Source organism: Chenopodium album, chromosome 17 (assembly GCF_948465745.1).
Source record: "Chenopodium album chromosome 17, dcCheAlbu1.1, whole genome shotgun sequence".
Lineage (NCBI taxonomy): Eukaryota > Viridiplantae > Streptophyta > Magnoliopsida > Caryophyllales > Amaranthaceae > Chenopodium > Chenopodium album.
In genome coordinates, this window is record NC_137850.1 from 33863285 (window position 1) to 33880931 (window position 17647).

Genomic DNA, 17647 nt, shown 5'->3' on the forward strand with positions numbered 1-17647 from the left:
TTGATTCACATGCTTTCCATATATGTAATAAAATATTTTACATATAAATTATTTTATATCTTATAAATATTTCTCTGTACACTATTGAAAAATTTAAGCCTTGCTTGGTACAACAAAAAACGCGGAAAGAACGTGTAGCTGTTTTGTAAATAACATAAAACTATTTTGTAAAAAAATATATAGTTGTTTTTGTAAAGAATATCCAATTTCATGTTTTTGTTTTTTTATTATATATTTTTTTATACCTGAAGAACATATGTAATATTAATAATAAAAAACATGAAAATATTATGTAATGAACATTATTTATATATATCCATCATAATTTTAAGACAAAATTCAAACATTTTACAATTAGCAATGAATATTATATCACAAATAAAAGTACATTACACTAACCATTAAAGAACATGGACATATGTTCTTCTCAGTTTTCACTCTTTTTTGGTTTAAATATGTTCTTTTTACTTTAGGTATATATTCATTACATTTTAATAGTATGTTCTTTTTACTACAGTTTTATGTTCTTTACAGTTGTATAATACTCCCTCCATTTCAATTTCTCAGTATTTTGAGCGTTTCAAAAAGATATACCCATATTGAATGTATTCCACTTTTAACTTAGTTTTTATTTTCTATTTTATACTTATTAAATTATGATTGGTTAAATTAATTGATTGTGAATTGATGACATGACTCTAAGTAAATAAAGTACTCCCTTGATTTATGCAATTATGGTTAATGCTTTCCTAAAAAAAAAAAAATTAAAAAAAAATTAAATAAGGCAAAACTATTTATGAATTACTTTTTACTTTAATGTTAGATTCCAAATATTCTCGTTTTCTTATTTTAAGCGATTGATTTCATATGGGAGTATCATATTGAAACGGAGGGAGTATATTCTTTTTGTGAAATGGCGATACGATGCAAGTTACCCACGAGGGCCACGGTGGTAGGAACCACACAGTATGTACACCATATCTTTAAATAGCACAATGCACCATATTTTATTTTTTTAAATTATTAATATATTTTTAATAAGTTAATTTTGTAACAGTATTAAAAAAATGATGAATCTATTAAATTATATATTCGTAGGTTTGTAGGATACATTATTTTATTTTGTTTTTAATTTTAAGCTATTTATGTATTACTTAATTATATTTTTCACAAAGTGTAATACTGCACAATAGTTTCGATGTAATTTTTTTCTTCTCAATATTTTGATTAGAGTCATCTTTTTTTTATTTATTATAAAATGGGATTTTTTTAAATTTTTTTTTTTAATGTTATAGTTGGTTTCTTGCCTAATTCTAACACGAAGAATATAAGAAATCATAGAGTGTATAACAATGAACATAGCTTAACGTTGCAAATCCTAATCTATGTATGCATCCATAAAATCATGTACGAAGTTAGACGATTTGATTAATTAAAGTTTCATACTTTTTTAATTTTAATTTCCAATAATTTCATATTATTATATTTTGTTAGGGAAAAAATTGACCAAATATCATTAAAACAAGATGTTATTATTACCCATTGGCCTGGTGTTAATCCTGTAATACATATTTTTAAATTACTTATTTGGCTAATACATTATAATTTATTCTCTACATTTATCATTGAATTTTTTAAACACTCATATGGTCCAATGATGTAGTTTTATATATTCCAGGTTTAATCAATTCATTTGTTATATTTCAGGTTTAATTTAGGCCTGTTTTGTTCACCTTATTTCCACTTATTTCAAGGTTGATATGTTCAGATAAGGGTTAATAATTTCAGATAAGTTTAGATAAGATAAGTTCAGGAAAAATAAGTTCAGATAAATTCAGATAAGTTATGATGAGGGTTAACCAGGGCTACCCATGTTTAATTTATAACTAAAATAAGCTCTAATAAGGGTTAATAAGTTCAGATAAGTTAAGATAAGATCAGATTAGTTCAGATAAGATTAGATAAGTTCAGATAAGTCCAGATAAGTAAAAATCAGGTGAATAGAACGCATTATATGTGCAAATTAATTAAGAAGAAAATAAATATGAAGTATGTTATAGTTTTATTTTATCCATGCTACTTACAAAAAAAAAAAAAAACAAAAAATCTTTCATTAATTAAATAAAAACTGCCTTACATAACATGGGACCTAACCTAGTAGTAAATATAATGAACACTGATAGAAGTATGTAACTACTAGAGACGATAGGATGGTTGACATGAAGATACTAGTCTACTACGTTGTACAAACTACAAAGTAATATAGTTCATCTCTCAAATCATTTTTAAAATAAGCACAAATTGACCAATAAGTATATTATGGCATAATGGGTACATGCATTACTGACGTAATATCATTATAATAGCCTTAAGATCTTGTTTGTTTATGAATAACAAACAAAAATTACTCTTACAAGAGGAAAATGTTGTTCTTTTTCCCTTTACAATTCACGTTGAATTCAAATTCAACGTTAACATGTATGTAATGCTACGTAGTTTTTCCTTTATATATTTTTTTGAGGGAGTTTCCTTTATATAATTCGTGTAACGTACAATTGGGGCTTTAGAAATCATGTAATATTATTTTAACAAATAATTAATATCTAATACTTCGTTATATATATTAAGACGGATCTTGTTAAATTTTTAAAAGATATGAAATGAACTTGTACAACCCGAACAAGGAGGAGGGGAGTTTGGTCCACCAACTAGGCTAAGGAGATTCCATACTAAAACCAATTAACAATAGTAGAAGTAACTACTCTACCTTACAAACTGAAACCATATCTCTTCTTTCTCTAACGTGGGACACTCACAAGTGGGCTACAATGAGTTTTCATGCTCCCCCTTACTTGTGAGTATCCTTAGAAATTCAGAGCTAACTGGAAAGGCCAAATTTGGGGCTGGACATTCTATCAAGGTAAATCACTTTATAAGACAAAAGGAGGTTCTATCCCAAAATTATATGGCAATAGGATGAGTAACTCATTTATCTTATAAAGTGGAACCATTTCTTTTCTTTCTCCAATGTGAGACACTCACAAGTGGATTACAATAGGTTTCAACAGATTTAACAAGATACTAGTTAGACTATTCTTATGTTAAAAGCTCAGTTGTTGCAAGTTTTTAAGAAACCGAAGAAAAAAAAATTCATCCATTCCAAATTAATTGACACAATAGATTATCATATGATGACAATGAACGAATGAAATAAAAGCCTAGATCAATTATTGCAATTTTTTATGAAACCAAGGAAAAAATTCATCCATTCCAAATTAATTTGTTGGTAAACATGATTACAGAAAAATACATCAACTAATTTGAAATGGAGGAAGTATTAGTTATAGGATACCTGTCCTCTTAGCAGCAACTGCAGCATGTAGTACGGACCTGCCTTTGATAAAACATCTAACCGCATCTTGTTTGAATGGGTGCAACTTTTCGAGCATGTAACGAACAAGGTCCGCAAACTCCTTCTTGATAGCGAAATACAAGGGACAAATCCCCTCTTTATTCATAGCATACGACGCAATAGGATACAGATCAACCAAGTCCCGGAACATCTGATGTTCATGATCATGAAATTCTAAGGCAATGTGAAGTAAGGTCATGTTCTTTTTCCCCTTGGTGCTCCATGATAACACTTGATCAACAACATCCTTCTCCTCGGCTTGTAGCCAGCTAGTAAGAGCATCGACGATGACCAGTTTACTAGTCTTGAGGGCTGAGTGAATGGGAAGCTCACCTTGAGTGTTCGCCTTAATCATCAGTTGAGGCCATTGGCTAAGAATGAAAGTGACTAGATGGAGGTGTCCGAAGCTTGCTGCAATATGAAGAACATTGTTTTTGTCTCTTGTAAGTTTAAGCTTGAGGACATCAACTTGGCTCCTTGATATAATTTCTTTGAATCCATTTGAATTTCCGGTGACAAGTTGCTGGTATAAGACTGCATCAATAACATGATAATTTCCCATAGATTTCGACATCTAGTTTTTAGGGATCAAGATTCTCTAGTATAAAGACAGTTTATTCTTATTATCTTTTAGTTTACTCCTCAAACTTTGAATATTTAGAGACCAAAAGAAAAATAAAATATATATAGGTAATTTTAGAGGGCTGCCCAGTTAATCTTCATGATTAACGAATTTTGTCAATCTTTGCAGCCACGTCAGCTTCTTGCATTTGAGGGACTCTAGTCAGCAGCCTAGTCACATGTTGAAGAATACAACTAACTTGGATGAAAGTGGTTAACGGCTTCGTCACTTACTTTTTTGCTTTGTCATTAGATGCATTTATTGTTGGTAGGTGGTATTATATTGATCATGCAAATACAACTCTTTAACTAATATTTCTTCCCAACCAAGCAACATTTCTTGATTACAAAGATTCATTAACAAAAAACTTGAGTGAGCAATTGAGAAAGTAACGATGATGAGGACAATCAACATCTCATGTCTGAACTAATGGTGCAATTGTATAAATTCATCCTGTAACTCATGATTTAAATTTGTATTATTAAAAAAAGGTATTTTTGTTTGCATGTAATATGAATAAAAAAGCCTATACAAAATGATTATTTGAAATATTTTGTAATCAATTATAATTAAAATGGACGATATTGAGAAATTGAGATCGATGAAGTTTGAAATATGTGAGAAAATGGTTATTTATTTTATTGTGGGAAAACAATTTCGATTAATATAGTATTTAGATGAGATTAAAATAATCACAAAATCAAGGGTATATGTAGCTAGCCCAGATGAAATGATTTGTGTGATATTATGTTCCAGTTAAATTAATAATTTGTTGAATTTTAATATTAATTGTTTATAATTTGTACACATATATAATTAATTTGGTGTTATTATAGCTAAGAATTGATTAATTTTTTTGATCAAAATAAATTCTTTAAATTTATTAAATATATATAATTTTAATGAACACCAAACAAATATATATAATTATAATAAAAAATATATTATAATTTTCGTTAATGATGGGAAATGTACATGCAAATAAAAATTACCCGTTTTTAGTGTGAACGATGAAAATTCTAATATGTGAAAATTTTGATTTTATAATTTGCTGTTTGGAAAACAATTTCCGGAGGAGATAGTATTTAGATAGTGCAAATCACAAAATGAAGGGTATAGGTAATAGCCCAGCTGTACTAAACTCCGTGCTATTGTGTTCGATTGTAAATATATATCTGTTGAATTTTAATATTAGTTGTAAATTGTTGTAAATTTATATAATTGATTTGTTGATAGTATAGGTAACATGTGATTAATCTTTTTAATCAAGGACTGAAATTCTTCTAAGGTTTTCCCGTATGTTCTTTCGGACAAAGTTGCTCTAAACTCTGATTAATAAAGTAGTAACTTCACTTATCTTTAAAAAAAATGTTGCAATAAACTAATGAATGGGGGGACGTGGGTAACGAATGGGTTTCAAGAATATTCTAACATATTAAAATTTTAGAATGATTAATCTCTGTGAAGATGTACTTTATGCTTAGACTAAATAACACAAATTTGTTTACAGATGGTCTAATTCTTTGATACATTTCCAGCAGGTGTATGAATTGGTAGTAAGGAGTTGATTTAAAGAATGGTTGATAGTATGGATGATGGAAGTGAATATGGGGATGATCATCACACTGTTATTGATCTTGGCTCTGAGGAGGGCCAGTTTGGTGATCAATATATGTCTCCCATCAACACAACCGAGACATTGGAAGATGGAAGTGAATATGATGATGAGCATGACATTATTTAATTTAATTACAAATATACAATTACTATCATGCCATGAACAAATAAGCAAAAATACAGTTTCTTAAGTGGATTAATAATCTTGTTGTACACGTTTCCGAAGTGGTTTTGCATGTATCAAATATAAACTAATGATATACATTTATTTAGAACCACGTTTTATAATTATTTAATTATTTTCTAATAACTTGTCATAGAAGCCAAGATCATCTATTGGTTAATGGACAAAAAAATCAAAGGGTGCATGATACCATGAGAGTACACTATGCAAGTCTTCATTTGTTACTCAAGTCTTCTTGTTGAAGTCATGCATATTTTAATAAATGTTGAAGTCAAGAGCCAAAGTCATCATTGAGGTCATAGTCTTGCATGTTGAATTCAAACAAGCCTTGCATGTTGAACACAAACTACTCTTGCATGTTGCATTGAAGTCTTGCATGTTGCATTGAAGTCTTGCATGTCCAATACAAAGTTTTGCATGTTTGAGGTGTAGACTATCCTTAAATGACCCACTCTATACTACATACTAGCTTCTTATGCATCACTACCACTACTAGAAAAAGGCTTATTTCCGATGGACTTCTTCCGACGGGCCGTATTTTCCGTCGTAAAATTTAAATTTTACAACGAAATCTTATTTGTTGTTGAAATCCGTCGGAAAATTCAATTTCCGACGGAATTTTCCTCGCAATTTTTTCGACGGAATTGTATTCGATCGGAAAATTCCATCGGAAAGGTAATTTTCCGACCGAATCTAATTCCGTCGGAAAAAACCTTAAGTCAAAAGGGGAAATCTGGTCATCCTATTCACGAAAGAAAGAGAAAAAGGGGGGAAGAGAGAGAACGAAAGAGAGGGAGAAAGAGGAACGGGTTTTTCCTCAGATCTGCCGCCGCGGGACCTACACCGTAGCATGCCGGTTCTTCCGCCGCCACCGGAGCCCACCGTCTTACTTCCTCTCGTAGTTCTCCGCCGCCGGTAAGGTTTTTTTTTTTTTTTTTTTTTTTTTTTTTTTTTTTTTTTAAAATTAATTTAAACAATCCGGTAAACCGCCGCCCCTAACCACCGACTCTTTGTGAACAACCACCGCTGGCCCCTTACAGCAACCGTCGTTCCTCCGCGCTGTTCACAACAACCGGCGTTCAGTAGCTGCCGCCGGTATTTTTTTTTTATTTTCTGTTTTTTTTGTTTAAACCCTAACCACCACCACCACCGTATTATAAAGGTTCCTCCAAACTCCGTCCTTGGTGCGACCAGAACCACCACCACCTTCATCCTCCCGCCGTTCTGCCGCCGGTAAGTGTTCCTCTTTTTTTTCTTTTTTTTTGGAATAAAAATTGACATTTTACACCCTAAATAAGGTATAATTTTTATTATTTGTAGGATTTGTACATTTACTTGCTTTGAATCTAAATAAAAAGTGCAGATCTAGAGGTTAGTGACATTATAATTTCTAAAATTCTTAGTTTAGTTTATACATGGCATGTTAGTGACTTAGATATATGTTAGTTTATTATTGTTTTTATTTTATGTTAGTTTAGTTTGGTTTACTTTATTATAATAATGGTTGATATGTTAGTTTAGTATGGTTTATTATAATAATGTATGGCATGACATGTTAATTTAGTTTGGTTTAGTATAATAATGTTTGGCATGATATGTTAGTTTAGGTTGATATGTTATTATAATAATGTACGGCATGATATGTTAGTTTACTTTGGTTTAGTTTATTATAATAATTGATGCGGTGTCAAAACGCACATAAATTAATAATAATTACCCTAAGACTACTAACTTGTAATTAGTGGAAGTAGGGGTCGATCCCACGAAGAATGTGCTTGCAAATAACTAAGAATAACAAAGACTCAAAACAGTAAAAGAATGATTAGGGGGGTTTAAGGATAAAGATAAACTAACAACTAGGAACTTAAACTAATAAGAACAAGAACAGATAAGGAACTTGAGATACTCAGCAACTACATATAGAAATCCACCATGCAAATGTATAATCACGGACTTATTACTTAACCCTTTAGAATAGCTTGACTTATGGAACAAGTTCCTCTGTTTTCCCTTAGTAATGGTTAGACCCCGTACGACTTTCACTAACCCTAACCAACAGATAACCCCTATACTACGAGCAAGGAATTTAACCTGATGACAGCATTAAGAACTAGGAAAACATCAGGCCAAGACAACCACAACACTCCGGAACTTACGTGATTTGGCCTCGATCAAGAATTACTTTTCAATTAATAGAGTGGAACGTCCTCCTCTACAATTGTTTGCTACTCGATTAATGTTCCCAAGCAATTACGGACTTAGTAGTATTAATTAGCAAAAGAAATCAGACCCAAACAAATAGTTGTACACCTACTTATAAGAAATCATCATTCGTATGAACAAAACAGTAATTCAAGAATACTCTAAAGCATTAATCATTAAAACCAACAATACTCGTCTCAAATACTTAATACATGGCTTCAAACTAATAGTTACTGAGCATAACAAGATAAGGACTCATAATACAAAGATAAGAAAAGAAAACGAAACAAGAACCCATCAAGTTTCTCAGATTCGGATCTGAGTTCCTCTCAGGTAACACCGAATTCCTTCGCTGCAATGTATCACGAAGAGTGACCAACGACTCCTAACCCTAGAAGGGTTTTGGAGTGAATCCTCCCTTCTCTCTCGTCTCTTCTTCAGTGTCTGGCTTGTTTTCTCTATGATTTCGTGGCTTTAAATAGGCTAAGAGATAATTGGGAATCTTTCAAAGATAAGGAAAGTAATTAGATAAAAAATATATCTCTTCCATATCTTAACCAATTGATAAGATCTTCTTTTCATTCATATTTATCTTTTCCAACAGCTGTAGATCTTGTGAATTATTCCCCAAGATTTCCCAAATTCGTGGATTCAATGAACCTAGACGAACAAAACGTGCCCAGCAAGCTGTTTTCATCTTCGTCAGTTTCTCAAGTTCCTCGGCAGGAACTTCCAATTGTGCTCCGCATTGACTCCTTCATTTGGTTGATCTTTTTACCTTCTAAAACCACTCAATAACCTATCAAAACACACAAATGAGAAATAAGCCACAAAATATCAAAAACCTAAATAAAAACACTAAAATGCTAAAGGAACTTATCCAAAATCTAAGGAACATATATATAAAATAGTGTCAGAAATGACACTCATCAAATTCCCCCACACTTAGATCTTTGATCTTCCTCGAGCAAAGCACTCACACAGAAAATAATCTATATACCACCAAACCTCTTTTACTTGACATGGACTCATAAGTACTCCACAATAATTTAAAACGGAACTTTGTTAGATTAGCAAGCTTTATACAACAAACACAAAGTTACTTGTTAGATTAGCAAGCTATGCATACAACTTCCTCCCATACTCTAGCGATTTCAAAATCATAACACAATTAACTCATAAGCAATCTAGGTGCTCTAGTGCAAGTGTGTTGGCCCATAGAATCAGGTTAGTCAAGTTGGACCATTATTGTCTTTCAGTTGATTCCTTGGTTCTTTCTCGTACAAAAGGCACTTACCTAAGTACATGGATCATTCCTTTCATATGTCATTGCGCTTACCACCCATTGATCTCAAAGGAGTACTCGATACTTTGCTTTTTTGCCAATGCTTTTGAGGCTTTTTAATTTGCTTTTCCTTAGTTCCTTTATCTCAAAAACCGATTAAAATCTCTTTTTTTTATTCTTTTTTTTATAATGGTTCAATTTCCTCACATTTGGGATTACTAATCCCCTTTTCAATTTTTTAATTTTTGAACCATTTTTCCCTCGTTTCTTTAAGAAAGTCAAGTAATTCTCCAGTAACCAAGAGCAGTAAAAAGTCACCATAGAAAACACCAAGTACTAATTAGGTGGATTAAATAAGCAAAGGTCCTTCCCGACATCACCACATCTTAAGCCAACAAAGTAGTGTTCTAAATTGCTTACAAGTCAAATTTCAAAAATACTTTATTTGTCATAATTGCTAGAGACGGAAATCTTTTGTGCATAAATTCAAAAATGTCAGTTTAATAAAAACTATTAGATTAGAATTAATTAAATTAGAATTTATTGTCTTTCCCAAGAGTTAGTCTTTCCAAGAAGTTTAGAGGTGGTAACCTAATAACACATATGCTCTCATCATGTTCCTCTCCCCCATACTTAAACTCTACATTGTCCTCAAAGTAGGAACTTGGCATGCGATAAAGAAACAAAAATAAGAAAGCATGATTTATTAAATGACCAAAGCAATAAAAAGATAGGGAAAAGAAACATCCTTGGGTTGCCTCCCAAGCAGCGCCCTTATTTTAAGTCATAGGCTTGACCATCCAGCAAGTTCCAATCAAACTCCAGCTCCTTGATAAGCAGCTTCAGCTAAGGCCATCTCCGTAGATGTAAGTGGCCAATGGAACTTCAGATTACAAACCTGCAAAATTTTCATTTTAACACGAGGTATGTAATCCACATCATATTTAGCATGTAACTTCTCATTCCATTCAATTTTATCATAAAAAGGTTCCATGCTAATCCACTCATCCTTCTTTTCACAAAAAGAAAAGTAAGGGACACACAAAACAACATTAGACTCAACTAAAGGAACAACATGCTTATATGAAAAACTAGACTCAATCGTACATGGAATCATAGGTATAGAAGAAAATTGAATAATAGGCACAGAAACTTCATCCTCAAATAAATCAAATGACTTGCCATCAAACAAGGAACAATCAATATCACAAGTTCCATTCGAATTATCAAGTTCCTCATCAGATTGGTCAACAAAAGAATCATGCATTACAAAATTATTGACTTTAATTTCCGTTTCCATAACTTCCTCATAGTTAAGTGACTCAACCTCAATAAGTTCCTCTTCCTTTTTCCCCAAACTTAGCGTGTTACCACTAGGGTAATTAGGATTCAAGGTTGCATCATCAAAATTATCGGTTCCTAGGTCACATACAAGATTAGCTAATTGTCCAATCATATTTTCTAAGGAATCTAACCGCGCATTAGTATCCCTTCCAAATTGTTCCACAAGATTAGCTAAGGAAGAATTAGAAACTTGATCATGCATGGGGTCATATATGTATGAAGAATCAAAATTAGAGGAGAAACTTGGTGGAAAATCAGAAATAAAAGCAGATGAAGGATACTCAAATGAATATGCAATAGTAGAATCATAATCATTCACTCCCTGTAAACCATAAGTTCCTTCGTATAAGTCAAAACAACGTTGAGTTCCTGCATATAAATTATCAGTAGTTTCCAAAGGAACTTGAACAAATCTGCTCTTATTTTCTTCCACTTCTTTAAGGCGTTAGATCTCTGTAAGCCTTGCAAAAACATTGGACATAGCCATATAACCAGCCTCTGAAGTTTCCTCATCATCTTCATCTTCATTTATTTGGGAATTTATGTTTCTCGCCATCTCAAGGAGTTCCTGTTCTTCTTCTAAAAACGAATCCATGTTACCGTACCCTAAAAAAAAGTAAACAAAAAGGATTAATTTCTTAAATTAGATAGCAAAATAATCACATTCCCCGGCAACGGCGCCAAAATTTGATGCGGTGTCGAAACGCACACAAATTAATAATAATTACCCTAAGACTACTAACTTGTAATTAGTGAAAGTAGGGGTCGATCCCACGAAGAATGTGCTTGCAAATAACTAAGAATAACAAAGACTCAAAACAGTAAAAGAATGATTAGGGGGGTTTAAGGATAAATATAAACTAACAACTAGGAACTTAAACTAATAAGAACAAGAACAGATAAGGAACTTGAGATACTCAGCAACTACATATAGAAATCCACCATGCAAATGTATAATCACGGACTTATTACTTAACCCTTTAGAATAGCTTGACTTATGGAACAAGTTCCTCTATTTTCCCTTAGTAATGGTTAGATCCCGTACGACTTTCACTAACCCCAACCAACAGATAACCCCTATACTACGAGCAAGGAATTTAACCTGATGACAGCATTAAGAACTAGGAAAACATCAGGCCAAGACAACCACAACACTCCGGAACTTACGTGATTTGGCCTCGATCAAGAATTACTTTTCAATTAATAGAGTGGAACGTCCTCCTCTACAATTGTTTGCTACTCGATTAATGTTCCCAAGCAATTACGGACTTATTAGTATTAATTAGCAAAAGAAATCAGACCCAAACAAATAGTTGTACACCTACTTATAAGAAATCATCATTCGTATGAACAAAACAATAATTCAAGAATACTCTAAAGCATTAATCATTAAAACCAACAATACTCATCTCAAATACTTAATACATGGCTTCAAACTAATAGTTACTGAGCATAACAAGATAAGGACTCATAATACAAAGATAAGAAAAGAAAATGAAACAAGAACCCATCAAGTTTCTCAGATTCGGATCTGAGTTCCTCTCAGGCAACTCCGAATTCCTTCGCTGCAATGTATCACGAAGAGTGACCAAAGACTCCTAACCCTAGAAGGGTTTTGGAGTGAAGCCTCCCTTCTCTCTCGTCTCTTCTTCAGTGTCTGGCTTGTTTTCTCTATGATTTCGTGGCTTTAAATAGGCTAAGAGATAATTGGGAATCTTTCAAAGATAAGGAAAGTAATTAGATAAAAAATATATCTCTTCCATATCTTAACCAATTGATAAGATCTTCTTTTCATTCATATTTATCTTTTCCAATAGCTGTAGATCTTGTGAATTATTCCCCAAGATTTCCCAAATTCGTGGATTCAATGAACCTAGACGAACAAAACGTGCCCAGCAAGCTGTTTTCATCTCCGTCAGATTCTCAAGTTCCTCGGCAGGAACTTCCAATTGTGCTCCGCATTGACTCCTTCATTTGGTTGATCTTTTTACCTTCTAAAACCACTCAATAACCTATCAAAACACACAAATGAGAAATAAGCCACAAAATATCAAAAACCTAAATAAAAACACTAAAATGCTAAAGGAACTTATCCAAAATCTAAGGAACATATATATAAAATAGTGTCAGAAATGACACTCATCAATAATCTATGTTAGTTTAGTTTAATTTATTATATTTTAATAATGTATGTTAGTTTAGTTTAGTTTAATATAATGTATGTTAGTTAATTTAGTTAAATATATTTGTTTTATATATAGTTTTATATAATGATTAATAATTGTTTATATCAATTTAATTATGAACACTAATTGTTTATATATGATTGTTTATATCTATTTAATTATGAACACTAATTGTTTATATATGATTGTTTATATCAATTTAATTATGATTATGATATATTTGTTTAAATGAGTGTTATTTACTTTAAAATGGCTGTGTTATTTGCTTTATATATTTTTAAATGAGTGTGTTATAATAATGGATGTGTTATAATGGATGTGTTATAATGATGGATGTGTTCTTTACTTTATATATTTTTAAATGAATCATTTGCATAATCAATTTCCTAGAGACCTGTTCTAGGCATACTCATTAGGAGGAGTATGTCTTGAATCGTCCCCGGTTGGAACTGTCCTTGTACGTTTATTCTCACTTAGGTGGTGAATGTATGCCTTGTTATTGATTCTAGGGAATATCCTGGCTTGTCATTTCTCTACAATGTTCTCTGGGTACATATGACGGGTTATCTAATAGCCTACATCGTGTACTTGGAGAACTTAAGGGAAATGATGCCGGATTTTCCATCGAATTGAAAACCTGGCATACATTCACTAGTGAGATTAAATATCCAAGGATGGGTTAGGTTGGAGTTATAAGGACCTTTGGACATCATTTATAATCTTATTTGCATTTTCATAAAATTTTGATGGATAATGAATATTCAATACGCATTGTGACTAATGTGATTATACATATTCGTGAGTTGTGTAGAAGTTGTAATCATGAAACGAACAGAACGTAGCTGGACGTATGAAAGGAAGGTTGGGCGTTCTATTAATCCGGAATTTGTGAAAGGGGTAGATGAATTCCTTAAATACGTGGAAGATCATCCCGAGAGCAGCAACCCGAATGAAGTTAGGTGTCCATGTTTTAAATGTAAGAACAAACGGCTTTGGGATGCGAAAACGGTTAAAATTCATTTGTATCGCAAGGGTTTTGTACCTAATTACTATGAGTGGATGTGTCATGGGGAAGGGTTTCCAGGAGTTCCTGAAGGACAGTCAAATGAATATCGTGAAATGGTTTTCGATGCTTTTGGTCATGATGAAGATCAAGGGAATTCAGAAGAGGCAGAGGAGGAGCCTAATGCACAAGCTAAGCATTTCTTGGATTTGTTAAAGGCTTCCGAACAACCATTATACGAAGGGAGTTCAATGTCTGTGTTAGAGATGGTGCCAGAATTACTAGTCTTAAGTGCGAGTATAATATGCCCCATAGATGTGTTGATGGGTTTGCTTCTTTGGTCAATGAGGCGATTCCTAACAACAACCATATGGACGACACATTCTATGAGGTGAAGAAGATTGTGAAGGGGTTGGAGTTGCCTCATGAAAAGATTCATGCATGCCCAAAAGGATGTATGCTGTTTTGGAAGGATGATGTTCAACTATCTACATGTAGGGTGTGTGTAGCGACCGATACAAGAAGACTTCTAAAGGTAGCTTAGTGCCTTTGAATGTTTTATTTTATTTTTCGATCACATCGAGATTGCAAAGGATCTATGCAACCAAGAACATTTCGGAGGAAATGACATGGCATTTGAAAAATCCCCAAGTTAAAGGCACAATGGCGCACCCTAGTGATAGTGAAGCTTGGAAACACCTCGACAATTGCTTTCCAGAATTTTCCAATGAGCCTCGTAATGTTCAACTTGGCTTGTGTACAGATGGTTTTGCTCCTCATGGTAAGTTTGGGGGACAATATTCTTGTTGGCCTGTCATTTTGACCCCTTATAACTTGCCTCCCTCAATGTGTATAAAAAGACAATTCATGTTCTTTTCGTTGCTCGTTCCTGGTCCTAAGAACCCTAAGGGCAACTTGGATGTGTATATGCAACCGTTGGTAGAAGAGTTGAAACAATTATGGGAAGTTGGCGCAAATATTATGACATTTCAAGGAAACAAAATTTTAATCTTCGAGCAGCCATCCTTTGGACCGTTAGTGACTTCTCGGCTTATGGTATGTTGTCTGGTTGGACCACAGCGGGTAAGAAGGCTTGTCCTTATTTTATGGATAAAAGCAAAGCATTTTGGCTTGAACACAGTGACAAAGTTTCTTGGTTTGATTGCCATCGCCAATTCCTTCCAACAGATCACCCTTTTCAAAATAGTAAAACTGCATTTTGTAAAAACAAAGTCGAAAAAGGTTCACCGCCACACATCATGTCAGGTAAGGAATTGTGGGAATGTGTGAGACACCTTCCAACGGCAACTGATGGGCCGGAGGCATTGAAACGCTTCAAAAAAGCAAAAAAAGGGTGGTTTAAGCAAAGCTCATTGTGGGAGCTTCCTTATTGGAAGCATCTGCTCATCCGTCACAACTTTGATGTCATGCACATAGAAAAGAACTTCTTTGATAAGTTAATTCACACCATAATGGATGTGAAAAAGCATGCATGTGACACGCCATCGGCTCGAAATGACATTGCCAAATATTGTAAATGGCTACAACTTCATCTTCAGGAGGACGATAGAGGAAAAGAGTTCATTCCAAAAGCCCCATTCGCTCTTGACAAGGCTCAGAGAAAAGTGTTGTGTGAGTGGGTTAAACAGTTGCATTTTCCTGATGGATATGCCTCCAATTTGAGCAAATGCGTAGATTTACAAGCCTGTAAGTTTCATGGAATGAAAAGCCTCCGCGATTTGTGTTGTTACACAATCACAGTTAGTGACATGGAGCGATTGGAGAAAAACATAGTTGAAATCCTTTACAAGCTTGAGAAGGTTTTCCCTCCTGCATTCTTCAACTCCATGGAGCATTTACCTATTCATTTGCCATATGAGGGAAAGTTATGTGGTCCTGTTCAATATAGATGGATGTATCCCTTCGAAAGGTAAATCAAAGACCCTTTCACTTCCTCTTTCATACAAACCCTTCATAGTCATGACTTATTTACACATTTATTTATATAAATTTAATTGCAGGTTCCTTAATCACTTAAAACATAAAATTGGGAACAAGGCTCGAGTTGAAGGTTCCATATGCAATGCTTATCTCACCAAAGAGATAGCAAACTTCTGCTCAAATTACTTTCAGGCATCAGTTGACACAAAAACTTGGGATCTCGATCGAAATGTGAATGTAGACGTGGAATCCACATTGGACAACGCTGACTTACTAGAGTTGTTCTCGGTGGATAGCGGTCGTGTCTTAAATTAGGGTAAAACTCGGTATTTAGATGAAAAAGAACTCGAGTGTGCTCATTTGTTCATTTTACGAAACTGCGACATTCTTGGTGAATACGAAAGGTATACGTGTTAAGGACTGAATTGAATTCATAGTTCTGAAGAATTAAAATGGTTGAAATACTAATTTCTCTTGTGTCATTGACCTAATAGAAAGTTTGAGGACTACGTTCTTAGTACCCAACCTTTTTTGCGTTGAGAAGAAGTTATGGAGAAATGTGACGCCGAATTCTCTGATTGGTTTCATCACAAGGTGATAGAAACGTTCTAGCTGTTCTTTAAATATGAATTTTAGATCTTGCAATTCACTTTAATTAATTCTTGAATTGTGACGTAAATAGGTGGTTGAAGAGAAACCAAATTCGGATGTCCTGCAAGCATTATGCATGCGCACTTTCAAGCGTGTTCGAACTTGGAGGCAGATTTTTGTTGGTGGATTTAATTACCATACACATTCCCATGGCAAACACAAGTCTACGATGAATTATGGTGTGTGTGTGTCTAGTGAGGACAGTGGAGAGTACTTTGGCATTCTAGACAACATAATTGAACTTGTCTACACTGGTCCGAAAAAAGAGTATAAGACTATTTTGTTTAAGTGTAGTTGGATGGATTGTGGTAGGGGTATGAACATACATGAACAATACAAGCTTATCGAAGTGAGTCATACTAAGAAATACCCCAAGTATGATCCCTTTATATTATCTTATCAAGTGATCCAAGTGTACTACGCATCCTACCCTAGCCTAAAACGGAATCGAGTTCAATAGTGGGCTGTGTTTAAAACACAAGCAAGGTCAGTGGTTGATGCTCTAGTGAACCTAGAGTTTTTGTAGGCACCGTCCCCACAAATACGTGCAACGCTTTGTCCACCGAATGACATTCCTGACTATGACCTAGTTGAGGATGACGATGAAGATGATGATGATGGCTTAATAATCTCAAGCGATGAAGATGATGAATCTAGCGTCGACTCTAGTGATAGTGACGAGGATGATGCCATCGATGTGTTTTTAGATGATAGTAGTGATGATACCAGTAGTGATAGTAGCGATGAAAGTAACGACTAGGAGAATGTGCTTTTTATTGTAAAATGAATAGGAGAATTTGCTTGTAGTTGTAAAATCAGCGGTCTGAATTTGGTTGTTATTGTAAAATCAATAAAAGAGTTTCTCGTTAAGTTGTTAAATTTGTTACATCACATTATACTTGCAATTTTTGTAATGTTAATAATATCATGTCATGTTATTAATATCTATTTCAGGTGGTAATGGCGGGAGGGAAAAAAGGAGAAATATCGAAGAAAAAAAAGGGAAAGGAGAAAACACGAGTTTTGATATATGACGATGACGAGGAAATGGAGGACGCGGAAGATTTGGGTGACAATGAGGATCCATCCTTCACCCAAACACATATGCAGATTCAGCATCATGGGCAACAGGCCTCACAGTCTTCTAAGTTGGTGGTATTTAACCCTGCTACGTAATGATATGTATATAGTTGTGATTAC

The 17647-nt window shown here is 33.6% G+C and overlaps 1 protein-coding gene across 1 annotated transcript; it reads left to right on the forward strand.

The window, feature by feature from the left end:
• The first annotated feature begins 13911 nt into the window (after positions 1 to 13911).
• LOC145588844 (uncharacterized) lies at positions 13912 to 17207 on the forward strand. The gene is made up of 6 exons (XM_081645441.1): positions 13912 to 14108; positions 14440 to 14636; positions 14936 to 15675; positions 15914 to 16099; positions 16479 to 16714; positions 17084 to 17207. The coding sequence occupies exons 1-6, from the start codon at positions 13912 to 13914 to the stop codon at positions 17205 to 17207; spliced, it is 1680 nt and encodes a 559-aa protein (XP_081501567.1).
• The last annotated feature ends 440 nt before the right edge of the window (positions 17208 to 17647 follow it).